Source organism: Epinephelus lanceolatus, chromosome 3 (assembly GCF_041903045.1).
Source record: "Epinephelus lanceolatus isolate andai-2023 chromosome 3, ASM4190304v1, whole genome shotgun sequence".
Taxonomy (NCBI): domain Eukaryota; kingdom Metazoa; phylum Chordata; class Actinopteri; order Perciformes; family Serranidae; genus Epinephelus; species Epinephelus lanceolatus.
Genome location: NC_135736.1, coordinates 26844469 through 26865537, shown reverse-complemented (window position 1 = coordinate 26865537; position 21069 = coordinate 26844469). Strand labels below are relative to the sequence as shown.

General features: G+C 41.1%; 1 protein-coding gene across 6 annotated transcripts in view; it reads left to right on the top strand.

Moving 5' to 3' along the window:
- Positions 1-20832, top strand: part of arhgap10 (Rho GTPase activating protein 10) — a 59779-nt gene extending 38947 nt beyond the window's left edge. The window contains exons 18-23 of one of the 6 annotated variants that reach the window (XM_033624462.2): positions 2468-2627; positions 5126-5267; positions 9422-9587; positions 16629-16730; positions 18162-18253; positions 20596-20832. In XM_033624462.2, the coding sequence (XP_033480353.1) occupies positions 2468-2627; positions 5126-5267; positions 9422-9587; positions 16629-16730; positions 18162-18253; positions 20596-20684 (751 nt within the window). In that variant the 3' untranslated portion in view covers positions 20685-20832. Of the gene's footprint in view, positions 1-2467; positions 2628-5125; positions 5268-9421; positions 9588-16628; positions 16731-18161; positions 18576-20595 lie in introns of those variants that run through there. The other 5 variants (XM_033624463.2, XM_033624464.2, XM_033624460.2 and 2 more) reach the window with 5 other exon arrangements.
- Positions 20833-21069: the final 237 nt, after the last annotated feature.

The following is a 21069-nucleotide window of genomic DNA, read 5'->3' as shown; positions in this document are numbered from 1 at the left end:
AGTGACTGCTGGGTAAGAAAATTGATGCTGCTAGCATCTTAACATTTTTTTTGGAAGGGGGGGGGGGGCTTTTCATAGGTCATTTTAGGAAGAATTGTGTAGCCTGCCATACCTGTTCAGCATGCTGTTGTGCAGCCCACCAGTGAAGTGAAATGAAATGGACCTCTCAAATTAAGCCCTCTCTTGAGATTACTCTATACACCCCTGGATAGACCACTATTGTGCATCACTCCATTTGTGAGATTAGATAGGAAGAAAGATTTAAGAAATAATGTTAGCTAACATTACAAGGTTTTACCTCAGCAAGCTTTTTATAAACTAAATATGAGCAAATTGAAGATAAGTAAATAATCCCTCTTCCCTGAGGCAGTGAAAGTCTGGTGGATCTTATTTCATAGAAACCCGCTGCAGAATCAGGCTCTGGTAAAAAGGCAGCGCTATTGAAATTGAATTTGGATTATCCAGCGTGAAATTCTCCAGACTGGAGAGACTCGAATATTTTTCTGAAGTTGGCGTGTGTGCATGTCCTGCAGGGGAAGGAAGCAAAGCCAGAATTTCACACTCCTATCTGAAATGGTTTCAGAGATGTTATAAATGTGAGTTGTCACCAATGTTTTTGTCTTCAAAGGCATCCTTTGAAGCTATTTAAACTGTCTCTCTGCAGATGCACTGCATATCATCATATTTTGAGTGTGAAATCTCTTCACCTGTCCGTATAACTTTTTTTTTCCCAAATTGAGTTTTTTTTTCCTCCACTTTTTTTGACCTCTGAAGATAAAGTTTCATCTGCTGAAGGTGTTTCATCTGCTGAATAAAACTTATCATTCCCCCATATCGAATGTCATTACCGTGTTGTTAAAATAACCAGAATAGCCACAGCCAGAAGTATTCATAGTTGTTGCTGGAATTGATAAGGAAAGCCTTATCAGTCGCATGTATGCAACTTCAAAAATCTAGATGCACAAATCTCTCATTTTTGATTTAATGTTATATTCAGTGCAGAGAACTATAAATGCCAAACTGTACATGCAGGACAACTTAATGTTTGGACTGAAGGGTATTGGCAAGGATTTGCTACAGCTTACTGTTGTTGGCAAAAAATGTAAATGTCAGAAGATGTGCTAAAATCCCCCATTTTTAGTTGTCATTTTATCTCAGAATGCAGTGGCTGCTTTATGTATTCGCAGGTTTCAGGGCATCTGTGACAAAATTTTGGATCATCAAGAAAAACAAGAAAACTAAGAAGTGATACACCGACTCAAAAAGATCAAGAAAGGGTTTAAAGTGATCCCTAAAGATACCAACATCTCATTGTATGCTTGCTCATTGAGGAATTATGTATTATAGGAAGAAACAATACATACTTGAGGGTTTCCTGCAGTGCTTTTTAGCAGAAGTGGGCCACCTTGCCTAAAACAAAGACCACCTCTCTTTTAACGCCATAGAAAACAATTACAATTTTATGAAATTCAACATTGACATTTCAAAAACAAGAGCAGAGGGGCAATTTTACACAGCAAATGTGTAATATGTAATGAGTGTGGCTGTTTTTTAGGCTGCAATCTACCAACTTGATCAGACGTCTTTCAACATTTTTCAGGCCCCTTAGTTAAAAGAGAGACAGAGCAGGGACTCCTTACTACATATTTTGTATATAATTGAGTTGCAGTTGAAATAATACTCACCCTTTGCAGTTTCACCGGCGGTTTCTGAGGTGGACACTATGTCATAGTTTCTTGCTGGTAAAGTTGCATAACCAGCCGTCGTGGGTCACAAGAATGTTGGTACACTTGGAAGAACAATACAGCTATTTATCCAATATGTGAAGAAAAATGGGTGCGGCGCAGTGATTTATCATATGCTAGCTCACATGATTGCACAATTATTCATGGGTAACAGTGTGCCTATCATTAATGTTTTGTGCTGTAAATTAAATTAGATTCATAAAAAGGCCAATATATCTTTGCTAATAATTTGTTGGCTTTATAATAATGTGTATTTTCAGACACATTTTAATTGAATAAAGAATAAGATTAAAACCAAGCAATAATTTGGCAGCCCTCCTTTCGAACTTTAAGGACTGCCCAGGGGTTGCGGACCAGCCATTGAAGACCCAGGAACTAGACTGATCATGAGACCAGAAGCTGCAAGACCTCTTTAAACAGTTTGCATGGGGAAAACCTGTACTGTGTGTCAAGGGTGTTTTTAAGGCAGCAGGCGAGCCATACTTGACATTTATTTGCCCATATACTTAACTTTTATTTTCATTTTCTAAAACCTTTTTTTTAAGTAGCAACTCATTACAGTTATAGTACAATTTTGCCCTGTTTCTTTGTTCATATTTAATCTATCCCTTTTTCTATCAAGTGTTCAATGGTTTGTCACTTTAATATGGTTTTATTCTTTCCTAAGATGAGTTAGTGAGTTGGATTGAAACATATTTAATGCGAGTTGTTATCTTCCTCAGTGTGGCGGCTCACAGTAAACAGAATCTGATGACTGTGGCCAACCTGGGCGTGGTGTTTGGCCCCACATTAATGAGGCCACAGGAGGAGACTGTCGCTGCCATCATGGATCTCAAGTTCCAGAACATTGTGGTGGAGATCCTCATTGAACACCACGAAAAGGTAACACTCAATACCTGGATTTGCCAGACACACAGTGCAGTATTGACTGTATTATCACAAAGTAATACACATAAAACTGAACTCCAGGAGACGGGAAGTGTCTACTCATAGCAGTGTATCCTGCAGTGGAAGTAATTAGTTCCATATATGTAAGAATAGAGAAAAAGTCTTGTGTTATGTTTTATTTTCTTTCAAAATGTCTCTTTTTTGATGCTTTACTGCTCTGACTGCACATCAATGATCCAGTCTGTCTGTGCAACATTTTGTGTGTAATTGGGTTTCCACTTGCCATCCAGAACTGCATTTATTAAATGCGAGGCACCCCAGGCAACACGAGGCACAATGACAACACCAAATCAAATCTGAATCAGGTGACATGACATCAGTAAGCAGCACACAGCACCTTTGTGTTTATCTACCTGGGTGGCGTGTAATTACTTGATACCCAAGGATAATAATGTGCGAGCAAAGCAAAAGATCTAATGTTTGGAAGTCCTGGTCTCTTGGCACTGAGCGCTTTCTTACTATTGTTTGCAAGGTTTTTTTTTTTTCTCTTAAGTTTCGATTTGGCAGTTTCTGTTGGCAGAGAAGTGCACATACTTTACTGTACCTGACACCAGAATTTCATTTGGGTAGAGTCTCAATTAGGGTGGATGTGAAGCTCTTCTCAGCTGTGTTTCCTGTTTGTTAAGGCTGTTTAAACTCGTACAAAGTCACATAAAAATCTTACCAGATCCACCTTAGATTCAGCCTCTTTAAGCAAATGTTCCAGCAATGAAAATGCATCATATTAAATAATGGGTCCTTACTGGGCTGTCTGTCGTATCACATTTATTGCTCGCTCTACAAAATAATGAGCAGAAATAAAGTTCTCAGATAATGAGACTTGTACCACATTTAACTTGAACCCTTAGGACAGTGCACCCCTTCACCCAGTTGTTAAGGTGCAGAGGAGCTAGACAGCAGTTTAATATCCAGTCTTTTATATGGCCAATAGGGGGAGCCCTAAGTGCTCCAACCAGGATTGAACACATTGCATTCTGTTCATTTTCAAAAGGCTGATTATTCTGTAGATTTATCATATACGTTTTATTATATTTGGAAGGTCCTTTGCCTGCCTAAATGAATGTATTTTGCTTATGAGTTGTTTCATAACCTGCAGTTCACGGGATCATGTAATCTCCCCAGAATGTCATTAATCGGTGTCAATCCTCAAAGGGGGATAATTGTCCGTGTCAAAAGAGAAAAAGGTTTTGAGATTAGTTTTCTAATCTGTTTTGAGCAGCACTGCACTCTACATAGAATCAGATGAAACCAGGAGCTTTTAGTTTTTTATTTTTATTTATTTATTTTTTATCCTTAAGCTTCATTAGATTGAAGATGATGGGCGTTGTGTGAATAATAGCTCCACCCAAGCTCACAAATCTAAAATGGGGTGTGAAAGAATACAGAGGTCTGGTGAAAACCAGCGGGGTATACAAATGTGCAAAAACAACACCAGCAACACAGTGTACACTGCTAGTCGCTGAGACTACCCAGAGGTATCCAACACCGTCCAGGTGATAAAGGATGTAGTGTTAGAATGCAGCAAGAGCATTTTGGAAAGTACAGCGTGTTAGAGCAGGGGAAAAGTTGAGCAGACAGACAGACAGGCATTAACTTCCCTCACAGCTTAGTCCCACTCCAGACTGTTGATACCCCCAGATACCAACAGTAGACTCTGTTTTACATTCACCTCCATCTGCAGAGAGAGGCGAGAGGGAGAGAGGGAGGCAGCAGAAACTCTCAGCCATATCAGATTTCTCACTTTTTCTATCTGCCTTTCTCCTACAAACTTTCTCTCTCATGCCCCCTCCTCCCTGTCTGCCTCTCTCGTTCACACTCTGTCTCACTTTCTCTGCCACTTTCTCTCTCTCTCCTCCCTTCCCTACCTCCCTCCTCTCCTCGTCTGTGATCCTTTCTGCGGCTCTGCTGAGACTTCCTCTCCTCTGCAGCCCTATTCTCTTTTAACTCCACATCTGAAGTTTATATGTAAACACGGCCCGGTGTAAACAGGCTGCGCCAGTTGGCCAGCCCTCCTCGAGCCCAAGTCCTGTTTATTTTACTCTCCACTCTTTCAGAGAGTGGGTCAATTTCTCTGAGGAGAAATGTCACCTTAACTCAGACCCAGATTTCTGGACGGGATGTGATTGCGTTGCATGTGGAGCCGCTCTTGTTTATTTTGGCACAAACAAAATCTTCTCACATGCAGTTTTTAGGGTCCAATCAATGAGCTGCTCGGCTCTCCCTAGGAGCACATGCTGTGGCTGCAAATGGCCTTTTCCATTCATCTACCACTACATAGGGCTTCCGAGTTTCAAAACCCGTTCACTAAGTGAGGTCAGTTGAGGACATGCTGCTGCTGCTGCTTCTACTACTGCTGCTGCTCGACACTCTGAGTATCTGCACTGTATGTTTAGGCTTGGTTGAGACTTACTGTATTCACATTGTGCATTCAGATCTTTGCAGATGCTCCGGAGTCATGCCCTCTTTCACCTGCTGCCCCAGTATTCTCTGCTCCCACAAGGCAGTCCAAGAAGCTGAGTCGACAGAATCGGCCTCTGGCTGTCTACAATCCACAAGCCCTAGACATTCAGAATGGTAAGAGACATACACGTGTGCACCTGCATATTTTCACACCTCTAGATATCTTAAAGGAACTCAACCAGGCAAAAGACTTATAAGATCAGTCTAAGATTGTTGTATGATCATTATACAAATGTACAAAACAAATTAGGATGATTATATAAACCTTAGTAATAAGCCTCTTTAGATGTAAACTACCTTCGTAATCCAGAGAGTATGCAACTCACATATTCATTTCATCATTTACGGAGCCCAACATGTATCAGGGTTAAATTTGTGTAATCATTTGTGTGCGCTAATTAGTAATTCATGTTCTTAAATAACTTGCTTGCCCGAACTTGTAATATCTGTTTTTGAAATAATAGTGCACACAAATGAACAGATCATAAACAACCTGTTTCCCTGTTAAAAAAAAAGGGGGGGGGGGATAAATATTAAAGATTAGATTTGTTATCCATATGTATGCTAGCCTGATGGTCAGCCATTTTGTTTTGCGTCATCATTTCATCCCAACTTTGTGTTCCTGTTAGCCACATCTTGTCGGAAAAGGGGGGATTTGTTTCGTTTTGCTTTAAGCAATCAGCAAGTGACATATCCATTTAACCATTGTCATTTTCAGTCCATACGGAAGCTGCAGTTAGAATTGCTGCAAGTATTTTGCTTAACTCTTTTTTTCTTACAGAGATAAAAGAAATCTGTGGCTTTGTTAGTTTTTTATATCTGTAAGTCCATGCTATTTTCCTGCAAGATGTAGCTGCAGAGTTAAGAAGCTAGCAAGCAAATTGTGTTAAACAAAGCATGTTTTCATGTTTTCTGTACAGCAACGTTAATATAGCTAACACTAATGGAAATTAGTGCCAATTAAAATACATTTCTAGCCAAAAGACAGACATGATAGTTATGTTACATAACTTGCTAACGCGCAATACGTGTACCTTGTGTTTAGAGAATGCGGAAAATTCAAATCTCACCTGGAAGGAAACATTTATGATTTTAGTCGCATGTAGAAAATGGGGTAGCCTCTTGTGGCCAGAGTGAGTATTACAACAGCAAACACTCGAAAAAATCACCTAACAATACTTTTTCACAGGTGAAAAAAAAGCATCAAGGAACGTAGAAAGATTATTCTGGCAAAACTTTTCATTACGCCCATTCTAAGTTAATAAGCGGAGGTGAGAAAACAATTCAGATTAATTTAGAAAATGGATCACCAGAGGTTTCTATTTCTCACTCGCCTCTCAGGGCTTTCATACTCAAAGTATATCGAAGCACAAATTTAGGGTAAATCAGGGATATGAATTGGCAATCTGCATTAACAAGTTTTGAAGTTTAGATCACAACTAAGGAGTTTTTGTGCGCTGATTAACAAAACACACTCAGTTGCCAGTTTTATTAGGTACACTTCATTTGTATCAATGAGAGGGTGCTAAATAACAAACACCTCTCTGTATAACACAAGACAGTTCACAGCACCCCAAACTGCATCTTCCAAGATGATCATAAATTTGAATCAACACCTCTCTAACAAAGTTTTAAAAGACTGAACATTATAACCTCATAAAGGTTGGATTGGCTGCATGGCTGCTGCATTAGACTGCATTAGTGTAGTTTTAGCTAGTTGTACCTAATAAACTGGCAACTGAGTGAACCCTTGATTCCTGCTGGGCTCACTCACTCAGTCACTCACTGAGGATGAGCTTGTCTGTTCCCTAGTGACCACTTTGAACCATAGCAGTGTCTACAGATGACACATTGAACTCAGTCACCTCATCTCTGTGTTACTATGTGGAGAGATTTGCATCTCTGACTTTGTGTGCCCTTGTTTTTTTGTTTTTCTATAAAATGCCTAAAATAAACTTTAGTTTCCTCTGATGAAACGGGGGGGGGGGGGGGGGGGGGGGGGGGGGGGGGGGGGGGGGTCATGATGGGGGCCTTCTCCTGTGCATCAGATGAGCTGATCACAGGACCTTGTGACCCCAAACGATCTAACTTTAGCAATTTCTGATCCAGGGCCAGTCAAATCCCTTCCCCGCCATTACAAAAGGAATCCAAATCTGCTTACCAGATTGCCTCTCTTTACCTCCCTCATGGCAGCTTTTAGCATGGGGTAGTTTAATATCAGGGATGAAAGGCGTAATCCTTTTTTAACCTTTGTGTCTTTTATATGAGTCCTACATAATGGTTTTAAACTTTGTTGTCTCCGCGTTCAGCGGGTAAAAGCAAATTTTAAAATGATGAAATAGGCTAGAGAAGAGTGTTTATGTGCACCTGTGGGTCTACCTGTGATGCTGCATGTGTCTAATGTACCTGCAGACAAGACAACATACCATGCATTAATTGGAGTTTGTTTTAGGGAGCCTTACAGTAAGTACAGTGTAGGAGAACAATGCAGACCAATTATGACTTTTAGTTAAGGTTTTCAGAACAGTTGTTTATTTGTTATGGGTTTGCTTGAACCTGCAATATCTGGTTTTTGTTTTTGGCTAATTGGGTGCAGCAGAAACAAGAACACACTTATAAGTTGATATGGCGAGCTTGTTGGCAAATAGTAGCTAATTCACACATTCAGCATTTATGGGTCAACATTATTATTCATTTGTAGTCATGTTTCTGGCTCTGTTTGTGGTCTCTACCAACTTCTGAGAGTAATATCTGGCTCTTCAGTTGCATTCTCCACCGTGTTCACCAGCTAGTCATCTGTCTGCTCTTTGGTGTTGAGCAGGTAGTGAACACAGGGGATTTTTAGAGCGTTGTCACTGAACAGTTGCTAGCTGCAGCCAAAAAAAATGCTATGAGAGCGGTGAGAATGAACCAAGCTGGACAGATAACAATGAGCTAAAAGTCACTATAAAGCTTAATGCTGAGGGGAGCTTTAGATTTGGGTGATAGTTTTCTGTAGTTTCATCACTATAAGCAACCCGTTTCACTATGTGTTCACATTGTTATTAGCTACGTTTTTATTATATAACTATCAAGAAAAAGATGTGACATTTCCGGCAAGAGCTACAGTACAAAGTCCCCGACAAAAGGACATAAAACCAAGAAATTCACAGAGCAAAGTGAAATACAGACATTAAAGCTGTTAATGTCTTTCTCATCTCATGTTACATCTGTAAATATTCCATGTTAAATGATTATTAAAGGGACCGTTCACCCCCAAATAAAATTGTTTTCCCTCTCACCTGTGGTGCTGTTTATCAGTCGAGATAGTTTTGGTGGTAATTACATAGTGTTGGAGATATCGTCTGTAGAGATGTCTGCCTGCTCTTGCATATCGTCATTAATGTTTCCATCTCGCACTGTCACAAGCAGGAGACTCTTGTCCTTGAGTAGATGCTATTTCTGTGCAGTCATATGGTTGGCGGTTGTAGTTTGGCAGAAAGAAACGAGTTCCTATATGAAATTGCTCACAACAAGGTCTGTGGATTATCTTGAGTGCATCTAGTTCCATTATATTCAAGAGAAGGTAGACATCTCTATGGCTGTTATCTCCAACACCCAGCTGACAAATGGCACTACAGGTAAGAGGAAAATTATGTAGAAGTAAATGAATGAGTTTAATTCCATTAGGGTTGATATTACAGGGTAAACAAAACACAACAAGCGAATTATACAATACATAAGACCAGTGATGTCGTGGTTGCATACATGGTCCACCCAGAATGTAAAAATACTGTGATTAGATATGGTAATGATTAGGCCATAAGCTCAGCACCAGTTCAGTTTTACTTTGATATGTGTTTGCTGGAAAAAAAGGAGAAATGGTCCAAACAAACTATATATTTTTTTAACATTAACAGCAGTTGCTTCCGTGCCTCTCCCATCTCCCAAAAGCAGGATCTTTACTTGACAGTAAAATTGAAATAAAAGAGCTTGGATCTCCCCAGTGTTTCTTAGGTTCCTGTCTATGACTGCAGAAGTGTATTATTATGAACAATACAAACTTGGTTGTAAGTCTCGCCTGTTTTGACAGCAGTTTGATTCATAAAATCCCCTGTTGATGCAGCATTGCCTTATCTATTGATAAATTATTCAGCTGTTTTATCAGGCAAGCTATCATCAGTACGCTGGAATAGGCTGAATCTCCTACTGTAGAATAAACTTAATCAAATGATGTAAGTAATTAAAACAAATGCTTTTTTTTGTTTGTTTGTTTGCTTTCTTCTAAGTGTCAGCAGTGGGAGATAGTTCCAGTCTAGCTACAGATGAGACGTCGATGGGCAGCAATGAGTCTGTATCATCCCAGTCATCGTCAGCCTCGGCTTCAGAGGTGCCAACAGAGAAGAGCGAGCATGTCCCACTTAGTGCCACCCTCAGCTCAGGCAGCAACTCCAGGTGAGTGGTTCGCTATTGAAGTCCTAGATCAATATGTGACTGTGCAACTATTGATTGTGAGGAGAGTAGAGCCATGAATGAATCGGTATGGTTTAGATTCATGGATTGCAAATGGAACGGAAATATTGGAATTTAATATTTTCACAGTATCCACAGTTAAAGATATACTATGCAGGATTTTCCTAACAAAATGTATAGACTCATACAGAAGTTATCCCTCTCAGTCATCACTTATGACAAGGGTTGGGTTTCGTTTGGGTTTTTTCTGACACCAGTGCTTAAACAATACTTTTAAAATGGTACCGGTGCCTGAACTGATACTTGTTTTCAAAATGAAGTGCAAAACAAAGGTCAATGATGTGAAAGAATGACTATTTTTTACTGCAAAGGCAGATATGAACTTGAAATTGAACAATTTATTACCTCTCAACAGTTGAAAGTATGCTAAAATATATAAATATGAATGAATATAAACACTTTTCACAAATTCACATGACACATTCACATAATACACCTAAAAACCTAACCCAACTACAATAATTTGACACTAATTAACCATTACAGTTATTCATTCATTTATTTTCCGTATCCATTTATTTTGTTGGGGGTCATTGGGGGTCTGGAGCCTATCCCAGCTGACCAGGCCGGGAGGCAGGGTACACCCTGGACAGGTCACCAGACTATCACAGGGCTGACACATAGAGACAACTAATCACGCTCACATTCACACCTACGGGCAATTTAGAGTCGCCAATTAACCTGCATGTCTTTGGACTGTGGGAGGAAGCTGGAGTACCTGGAGAAAACCCAGACTGACACAGGGAAAACATGAAAACTCCGCACAGAAGGCCTCCCCCACCCAATTGTTGAACCAGGAACCCTCTTGCTGTGAGCTGACAAGGCTAACCACTGCACCACCATACCGCCTATCTGCCACAGTACTAATAACAGCAAAATAAATTCTGAGTTGTGGTCCAGATTTGTCTCACTTACTCAGGAGAGACTCAGCAGCCAGACATTTCTCCATTATCTGTTTATGAGCAGCTGATATTGTCACCGCAGCGAGAATAGCTGGTCCACCTTAACAGTCCACCTCAAGTAAGTTTGGTCAGGTTCCAATGGGAGCTAACCTCTCGTTAACTTCGGGGCTAATCCCATTCACTTTAATCAGCAGGTGGCAAGACACAAGGAACTTGGCTTGAGTCTTGAGGAGTTATAGCATTTATTCACTGACAAACTGCACACACTTCTCATTCATGTATTTAACCTCATAGTATCTGCTTTAGTTGCTGCAGCGTCACTATTAAGCATCACTCTCACACACACGCACTCTCTCCTTCTGTCTCGCCACACACTTGCCACGCACACAATCTGGAACCGAAATGAGGCACCAAAATCTGCGGTGTGATTCAGTCAGGTCGGTTCTGGTTGTATAGGTTTCAGTACCTAACCCTACTTGTGACTCACTAAAAGTGTGCGACTCTGCCCTCTTTTATGTGCTTGAAACATTCATGGGCGTGTACCCCTGCACTCAGGCGAGGTCAAGGCTGTATAAAAAGTTAGCGACTAGGTGCCAGACCATGAGCAGCAGGCATCCAAGAGACACAGTGCTGCATATATGCAAATCAAGCAAGACAAAACACAAAACAAGAGTGAATCTGATGTTTTTAGCTTTTGCTGATGAGCAGACAGTAACTAGCAATCCTGCATAGTGTACCTTTAATGTTGTTTAGAGGCTAAATTACTGCTTTGTGTTTAGAGTCCTTTAACTCCATCAAATCATTGATATCACACTGACATGCATGGTCACTAGTGTTTCATCCGAGCATGTTGTAATTAGCTGGTTTTTAGCCTGATAATCAGACATTTCATTTCAATTCATTCATTCGCTACGTGAGTCACTGAACATATTGAAGATGTGGGCGGAGGCTCATAGGTTTGGAACTAAGCTACACACAGCTGTGACTTCAAGCAAGAGCACTTTCACTACACAGGCAAACTACAACTGCAGTATGAAGCCATTTCTTTATTGTGGGGATCGTTAGTTTTTATGTGGTTGCATTCTGTGATGGCATAATTATCGTTATTGTGATTATATGAGTGACAGTAGTAATGCTCAGAGTGTTATTGGCAATCTAATTTGTGTTAGGAGGGAATTTGATTGAGATTTTTGGTAACTTTAATGATGACCTGAACTGCTAGTTAGTTCGTTATGTTTCCTGTTGCAGCAGAATAAAACGTTGAGTAAATTCTCCCCACAATAACAATCAGCACACACGAAAAAGAGCCTGAAAATAGTCTCTCTTAAATCTTGTTCCCTCTTCCCCGGGAGATTATTAAATCGGAAATGCATCTTGCCCTCATTGTAGAATGACTGGTTGAATAAATTTTTACTCCTGTATAGCATCACAGCAGTTACACAGCGCTGCACTGTGTGGTTGCGGCACAGTTCCATCTCTTCCACCCTGATAAAGAGTATTTAGCAAAGAGAAACTATTATTAACAAACAAGAATCGATTTTTGAACATTGTGAATTGACTCAGAATTGCAGCTATAAGCATCTCAATTCTTGAATTCTTTTCTTGTTGATACAAAATGAGACAATAGATTAATCGATAGTGGAATTAATGCACTGGATGGAAAATGCTTCAACAGTTTGGTGCTCTGCCTCTTTCTGGCTTCTCATTTCTGTCCTCACTCTCTCTACTAAGTCCTTGGTCCTTTTTGTTGTTTCCAGCCCATGGCTTGTCTTGAATGCTGATGTGAGAGATGAATTATTGGGTTATGCTGCAGATGTTAGACTCTCTGCTGTGTCATGTCTACAGATTCACCTTGAAATAGACTTTTTCCTCATTCACTGTCCCCTTCTCCTTCTCCATCAGCTGAAAAGAGCTGTAAAATAAAAACAAATCCACCTTACAACTTGACAGAGGACAATGTGATTCCTTTCTCACTTTGACCTCTGTGGGTATGTGCCCACCTGCGTGTGTAGGCATGTGCGTATCAACTGATTTCTCTAAGTTGCAGGATTAGATAGACAAGGCTCCACAGTATTTTACTTATGTAACCAACTCCTTTTTTTTTTTTTTTTTTTTTCTTTTTTCCCCTGCGGGTATTTTTTTGCACTTTCCCACATATGTGGCATCATGTTGGAGGACGGAAGGAGCAACCAGGAGGAGGTCGTAAATCTCAGCTCTTATTTGTTTGGGAGACAGGTGGCCGTGCGTTGGCCGTGTAAATCGTATTGACATTGGGGAGATATTCATCTTGTTTACCCTTATAGCCGCAGCCCCTGTCCCTTTATGAAGACTTGCGCCATATGTCACAGGGTGTCGCCCTGGCTTTGTTCGCTCATAAATCTTAGCATGTGAGATGGTGGAGACCTGTTAGCACAGCACCTCTCTGGCCTGGAACCCAGGGATTCGGCTTCAGTCCTCGCCAAAAGGAGCAGTGGGGAAGGCAACTGTTAGATTACTTCCAGCCACTCTCAGAAATGTATTATCTGCACTCTGGTGTGCTCAGAAGTACACCTGGAAAACAGCACATTTTAGTTGGTTTCCTGCAGGATGGCTGCAGCGAAATCTGCCTGGTCATACACAAATGCATCCTGACTCACTATATCATGCAATGACTCTATGTGGACTGTGGCATGATTTATCATCTCCGTCATTTTCGATGTCTTGCCTCATTTCTCCTCTTCTCCCTAAATTCAGTCACCGCTTCTCCCAGTGGTACTGTTGCCTCAAGTCCTGCCCAATGAGGTTACATTTTTTGGCCACTTTGCCTTCCTCTCCCCCTGCCCTACCTCCAGCCCTCTATGCTTCTCGCTGGCAGACAGCTGCAGATCATAAAATGGTGGATCAGAGCTTATTTCCTGCCCACCCAAACTGGCGGTGGCTGGGCGGGCAGTTTGGCTGTAGGTTTGATCCCACTTTCTACTAGAAACACTATTAAATCCTACCACTGCCCTTCTTCCTTTAATAGAAAGACCGTTGATAGCCCTGATCATCCCCGTGTTAGCTTCACGCCAGGATCAACAAGGCCTGGATGCTGGAGGGTGAAATTCCTGCAGTAATAAGAAACAGCAGTCCACTCTTGTTGATGAATTTCACTGTGCTACTAACCTGGCAGTGTGTGATAATCGGCGATAACCCCAATTGTTAAGATAATAAACTAAGAGACCTTCAGTTGCAGCTCACTTTGGAATTTGATGCTTTTTTATGTATATTTATGTCAATTCCCTTGCATATTATGATATACAGGATATGCCTCCTCACAACATGATATTCTTAAACTTGTCACTAATAAACTTGTTACACCCAAACCAGCATCTCGAGAGGGATTTTCATGCGGGCCTCACATACAGTGAATTTTCCCCATTTACTGTATTTAATCATGTTTACAGAAGAAGCTTAGCTAGGCCTGTGATGGGTGAAAACAACGGATGAGCAATTCAAAGCTTGATGCTATTTTTGTTGAAGAGAAATGGCAAACGATTTCCCTCGGTTTGGCTTAGCTATAATTGTGAAAGCAATTTTGGGATGAATCCATTTACCTCTGGTACATTTAACAAGTTTCTAGGGCAGCCATGTGGCATTCACTGATTTTCCCCAACTGTTTATTCTATAATTATTTAGATATCTGTTTATTTAAAAGATCTGTATAATCCTCTTTCAACTGGAAAAAAGCAGCGAGATATGTTAACTTTTCTTTATGTGTGTGCATGCATTTGATTTTATGGCATTCAGGTGTTTTGTGTGTATCTGAGTGGGTTCACCTGCAGGTGGGTGAAATGTTGGTGCTCCTCTGCTCTCCCTTCTTTTGGCTGTGACCCAGGCAGACAGTGGTTGTGCCTGGGCCCAGGTTAATGAGTGGATTTGCTGCACTGCAGCGCACTATCCCCCCATGCTGATGTGGAGCAGCTGAGCACCACAGTGGCCCCACACTGCTGCAGAGCTATAAATCACCCACAGTCAGGCCAGACCCGAACGGAACAGCCACCGCTGGGGATGGACAAGCACACTGAGAGCGAGGCAGGGGAAGAAATGGAGGGAGGAAGCAATGCAGAGGAGGGAATGAAAGCATGAGCCCGGTGCTGCGTGCTCACCTATGTCCACACAAGATCCCCTACCATGTTCCCCCCTTAAGGCCGTCTCACTCTCTCCCTTCCACCAGTGCCAACGTAACCACTATTCACAACATCCTCTCAACCTCCAGCCCCTCCCCAGCTGCTCCCTCTAATTGCCTTTATTAACGTCTCTATGGGAGCGGCAGCTAGGAGCAATTTGCTCATTATGTACTGTATTAGCACTGGCCCTGGGGCAGGCATGGAACACAGAGGGATGCCTGGCTTAGACTCCTGCTCTCCTCTGCTCCACTCTGCCTTTACCAGGACCCCTACCTCCATCCTGTAGGTCGACCATAGACTCGTTGGCCCTTAACAGCAGCCAGTGTAAAGCACAGCTACAACTGTAAAAGATAAAGCTTATGGTGAAAGTGTGGGAGTGTTATTGTTTGACTTAACACATACAGAAGTTAAAAACATTCCTGTAGGAACTGAAGGTGCACGTATGGGTGACAACTTAAAGGAAAAAGCAGCATAAAGTGGGCCACCATAAACCTTCTGATCAGCTTCAACACACTGGCATAGATTCTACAAATATCTGGAACATTAAGACCATTTTTCCAAAAGATATTCCCTCATTTGGTGCTTTAATGTATTAATATTACTTTACATTCAGAAGTATAATTATTTTATCAATGTGGTTCACTCTCAGGTTTGAATTACAATTTGACTTCTGGTTGTTCTCAGAACACAAAAGCAAACAACTGGCCCGTGTATGAATATTCCTCCTGAATTCAGACGTTATGTTTAATTCATGACTGTTTGCATCCCTCATTCTGAATCCACCCTGTTGGCGTTTCACAGATACAGTCAATCCCAATTATTTCGCCTGAGAAGTTGCTGTTAGTCTGGCCTGTTTACTTTAGACAGGCTGACAAGTTAGGGTTGAGTCAGTTAATCCTACAATGATGTTCCTAGTTTGCTTGCGTTATGCGGCACAAGAAGTCTCAAAATTGTGAAGGTCGATTATATGTCTGTGTTTGAGTTTCAATTTTAGACCTACAGATAAATAAATCAAAGTTGCTCTTGATGACTACCTTTCAGATTAATATAGGACCACTGTCGAGAGTCAGTCCTCTCGAAGGGGCTTTTTGGCAGATGGAGTGGAATGGATTATTTGATTTATGGAAGCCTGTTGTCCTTGTTATTGGAATGAATGTACAGCCTGCACACATGAGAATTCAAAGTGCGAGTCTCTCTGCGTATAGCTGCTGCATAGCAGAGTGAAATAAAATGGAATAGTCGTTTCCTTTTTTGTCAAGTTTGATGTGTGATATATCATCAAACTATCATTTCTATGCTGCACGTTGATGTTTTTTCATGACTCTACTTGACCTAAGTTTGCAGTGATTTCATTTATCTTCATCTCCGATTGTGTAATTCTCAACTTGACAGTCTTCTCATGACATCTGGAGTCAGCTAGTTAAAATTATGGTTGTGGATGGTGTCGAAATCTGCCACTCGCAAACCTCGCTACACCCCGGTGCAATTTTTTTGTTTTGAATTCCCACCCTCACAAGTGCTGGATTGGTGTAGAAATGTATTCTCACCTTGTCTCCATAACAACAGGTTGCTCAATTTAGCTTACCTGTTGCTCTGATACCACCACTTTCAGTAGTTGCTACCAATACTAAACAATCTAACACCTGACAATGCTGCGTCTGTTTGTCGTGGCAAACATCTCACCTTCTCCGCTTTGCTAAAAATCCAACAGGTTCAGCATTTTTTAACGTGAGGGCCACATTCTTGCTGCCTTCTGTGTGTTTTCTTCAGTTTTCTATCAAAAAGACACGGTGGTAGTTGAGGGGAAAACGCATGCTACAGTCAGTTCAGGGCAAATATGCTGTGTTTTCAGTCAATATACAGCACCATAGGATCTGTGGTGAATAAGGGTTTTTTTTTTTTTTAATCTGCAGGGCCCCCGCAGCAGGAGCCTCCTGGTCCAGCACTGGAGCCTCAGGAGAAAGCCAACCTGCTTCCACCACCGCTGCCTCTGAAAAAGACAAACCAGAGGAGAGGTGAGACAGTGTCTCCCTCTCTTTCAACTATTTTCCTATTTTCCTCCCAACTGGATTTAATAATTGCAGTTGACTACTTTTTTTCCCCTCTCTTTATCTCTGTTTCGTTTAGTCATTTTCACACTCACATATTGGCTAAATGTCACACTGGGATTCTTTCACTCTCTGTTTTCCCTCACTTGCTCCATTACTCGCTTGCTCGTCTTATCTTGCATGTTCACTCAACAGAATCACCAACTCCCTCACTCGTCTAACATCTACTTGCGGTCTTGCACATCAATATTTTCCCTGACTTTCTCTTAATGCAACACAAGTATTGCCTGTAGCAGGGGCAGCAACCTTCTCCCCTTTCAGTCGAGCCCCAGATACACACACAGGTATCTGAGCGAAGCGGATGGGACCGCGTATTCAGGCTGCCCATTACACTGATCTATTGCTCTCCTTGCTTGAGACTAAATGATGAATTCATTTTCAGTGCTTTCAGATGTTACCGAGGAAATTGTAAACAGCTCGGTCATTCTGTGGGCAATCCATTAATGTTACTTTCATAGAAATACAAATCCTCATTTTTTCCAAATGCGGTTCCACGAGAGTGCATTCTTCCAATTCTGAATTCAGAAACTCGGCTGAACATTGTTGTATTGACAACTCTGTGACCACAAACTTTTTTTTTCAGTTTGTATATCTTCTTTCTCCTCTCTCATCCTACATTGTTGCTGCTCGGCAGAAAGAATATGAAATATTTATCAGGGCATCGTGTGTTGAAGGCACAATTTCTACATGGTAATGTTGCTGGCATTTGAGATAGCGGTTTGCAATGGTGGGCAAAACAACCTTTCTGTGGAAAACGTTTTTTATGTTTTCTGAAGCGCAATGGCATAAATACGCCTTTTTACTAACGTTTTCAGAGCGATGAATATGGCTTCTTTGACGGCGCTCTTTTACATCAAACTGATTTAAAATGCAGCTTCTAAGCTCACAAATGTGGATTTAAAAGCTGAAGCACCGTGGAGAGAGATTTCTATTCTGCCTCTGTTTGTGTGCAAACCTACTTTAGAATCCCCCCGCCACTTTTTAATTATCTCACCATAGATGGTTGTCTGCTGTGCGGACCTGATGTGTGCCTGCCTTTTCGGCTGCACAAAACCTGCTACAAACAGCGCTGCATCTCATTGTGTTTGTGCATGTACACGTGTGCACGTGGGTCTGTTTTGACTCACACGCTACTCTGTCTAGACTGGAGATAGGGCAAGACAAGAGTGTGTAGCGGCCCGGATTCTCTCTTAGTACTTTTGCTTATATTCCAGCCTGGCCCATTTCTGCTGTTTCAGGCTAGTGAGTGAATGAACAAGCAGGCCTCGGGCCCAGATTGAACTGTGCGGTAATCCTCCCCAAAGCTCCGCCAGCTCACTGATTGCCTTCATTTTTCAGTGTCACCAGCAGGAAAGCCAAGGCAGTGTACCCATGTGAGGCTGAGCACGACTCTGAGCTCTCCTTCCAGGTCGGCGCAATATTCAATGCCGGTAAGTGTTATCGCCTACACCAGTCGCTCACTCAGAACCAGCCCTGGCATATTGGATTTGGAGGAAAACCGAACACCCAATCTGATCTTCAATCGAATAGAGAGATGAGACGAGGAGAAGGAGAACGGGGAGGGAGGGGGGCAGGAGACACAGATTTTCTCTTCAGTGTGTCTGGAAGAGGCTCGACTGAGCTTTAATCACTCTCAGAGGAAATGAGGATTTTGTAGTTGGTATTTTTTTTTTGCCTTTTTTGGTTAGACACAGATATTATAGATATGCTATGGTTTTAACTGTGGGGATGTCTTTGATAAGATCCCACAGTGCTTTGCAGTTTCTTGTTTTTGTTTTTTTCTTGCTTAAAAGGTGAGATCACATCTTTTTTGACATTGTTAGCCTCCACTGCAAATATAACCAATGCGATCCATCAGAGGTCTAATGATCAAAAATTAGGATCTAAATGTCAAAATCTGACAACTTTCATTAATGAATAAGGATAAGACAAACTGAAACCTCGCCTTAACCTCTATCTACTCTACATACAATATTTCTTGTTATGTTGCCTGCACATTAAAACATCAATATTTGATTGTTGGTTGAAAGAGTTCATGCCAGGATAAATGCCTACAATGGCAAAATGTAATTTACTAGAAAGCCGATTTCCAACTCATATTATCTGAATAATAATAAACATAAAATTAATTTTCAAAGCTAAATTAGGTTATGTTCCATAGGCCATTCTTTTTATCTGAATTTTAATTTTGAAGTTTTGCTTAGTAAAAGTGTGACTGAATGATCTCAACTTAAATCTTCGCTTCCACATGCAGAGTTTGGAAGGTTTCAGTATAGTTTTGCTCATAGTCTGTCTTTCCCTCATCTCGTGAACAGGCTTCAAATGAAGAGACAGCATTGCAACATAAATATTATACGACGAGGCTCTCCTTAACTAAACATCTGCAGTATCTAGAGGACCCTTGACATTTTGCATATTTTGCTGCACTGTTCAGTTATTTCTAAATGTATATGCCTTTTTTTTTTTTTTTTTTTTTTTTTTTGGCCTGAGCTATGTGCATAACAAACGTGCAAAAGGTCAAGAGGTCTGAATGCTTGAGCAAACACTGTACATACAGTTTGTCTAAAGAAAAAAAAAATCAACATATGTCTATGTTTCCTCACTCTTAAAACTGAAAATGTAACTTTGCCTCGCTTATTTATTTTCTTAAAGGTGCAGTCTGTAATAATTGTTGGCTTGGTTTGGTTTAATTGTGTCATAAAACAATTTCTATATGACATAGTCAGTGTTAACATGGACACAACTACAACAAAACAGATAAGGTTCTTAGTTGTACTTAGTAGAGAAGTGCAGTGAATGTTGACAGAGGTTGTCCTTCCATTTAAGGACATGCATTAGCTTTATTATGTGTTGACTAAAGAATGAAATATATAATTTACGTGACGATAAAACCCCTAAAAATAGCAGTAAAAACAATCGATGTTATTGTGCTCGGATAGGAGTGGGGCTGTTTGTTTATCACCTGTCTCTCAGTTTGATGAGGACGAGCTGATGTTTAAATACCTTTAACAATGTCAGAAAACATTAATAATGCACAATGAGTTGTTTTGTTGTGGTTGCCCTTCTATTAGAGGACCTGTCAGTCAATTGAGGAGTAAAAACATGTTTGAATCCCGCTTTGAATTTTAGTGGCGGGTCAACTCTTTTGATTACACCTGTATAAAAGACTCGGCTTTTAAGTTCCTTGTTCATTTTGTGTTTAATTAACACACAATACAGTCTCGGTAAACACATTTCTTTGTGTCCTGTGACATGTTACATGAAGAAAAAAAAGAAGCATTGAATTAGTTTATGTCTTGATTTTGCCTCAGAAGTTCTAACTGACAATATATCCATGCAATAGCTGACTTGCAAATGCACTCAAAATTTTAAATTGGCTCACTTTGTTGGCAAATCATGAGTCCTGGGAGGATTTTGAGAAGGCATGCCACAGAAATGTTCTGTGCCTTGACACATCTGTCATAACTAAACGGTTTGTGAGAGCTCTGCTTTGCTGCTGAAGTTAAGCTCATGGTGAAATTCTAGAAAAATGGGATCCAAAAACAGACTTGAGATGTACAGTAGAGATAAAAATGACTCACAGTGGAGTTTAGTGTAACCTCGTAATCACTGTATCCTCTGCAGACCTGCGCTCTGTTTGCTCTGACACATGCACCATGCACGCGCTCTATACTCAACGGAGGCTCTGTGTCCTCTGCCTGTCCCCCACCCTCACCCTCCCTGTGCTGTTGTACCCCCCCCCCCCCGGTGACGTTGTGTCCTCTTCCTGCAGTGACCCAGTCGAGAGAGCCGGGATGGCTGGAGGGGGAGCTGGAGGGAAAGAGGGGCCTCATCCCTGAAAACTATGTGGAGATGCTGTAGCCCCCCGAATGGAAAATATTTATGGACAAGCTATCACCTCCACCAGGAAAAAATATGCGGAGATGCATGTGCCTCCACTCTCCACCATAGAGCCTTTTTTATCCAATCCCCTGAATTCTCTCAAGCAAGTGATAATATGTTATTACTGGTAGAACATTGTTGATACACGAGTATATGCATTTTTAGGCAATTTTGTGATGCATGTGCAAGAAATGTTTCTTTGATTTTACTTTGGTCAAGTATACACATGGATTTCAGCATCACAGAATGGGTTTGCACTTACAATATTCTGCTGTGTACAGAGATGCTGTAGCCTCTAAACATCCAGGTAACTTTGTAGCAGCACCAGAGAATGTGTGTCTTTCTATCCAACGCCTCACGCTCT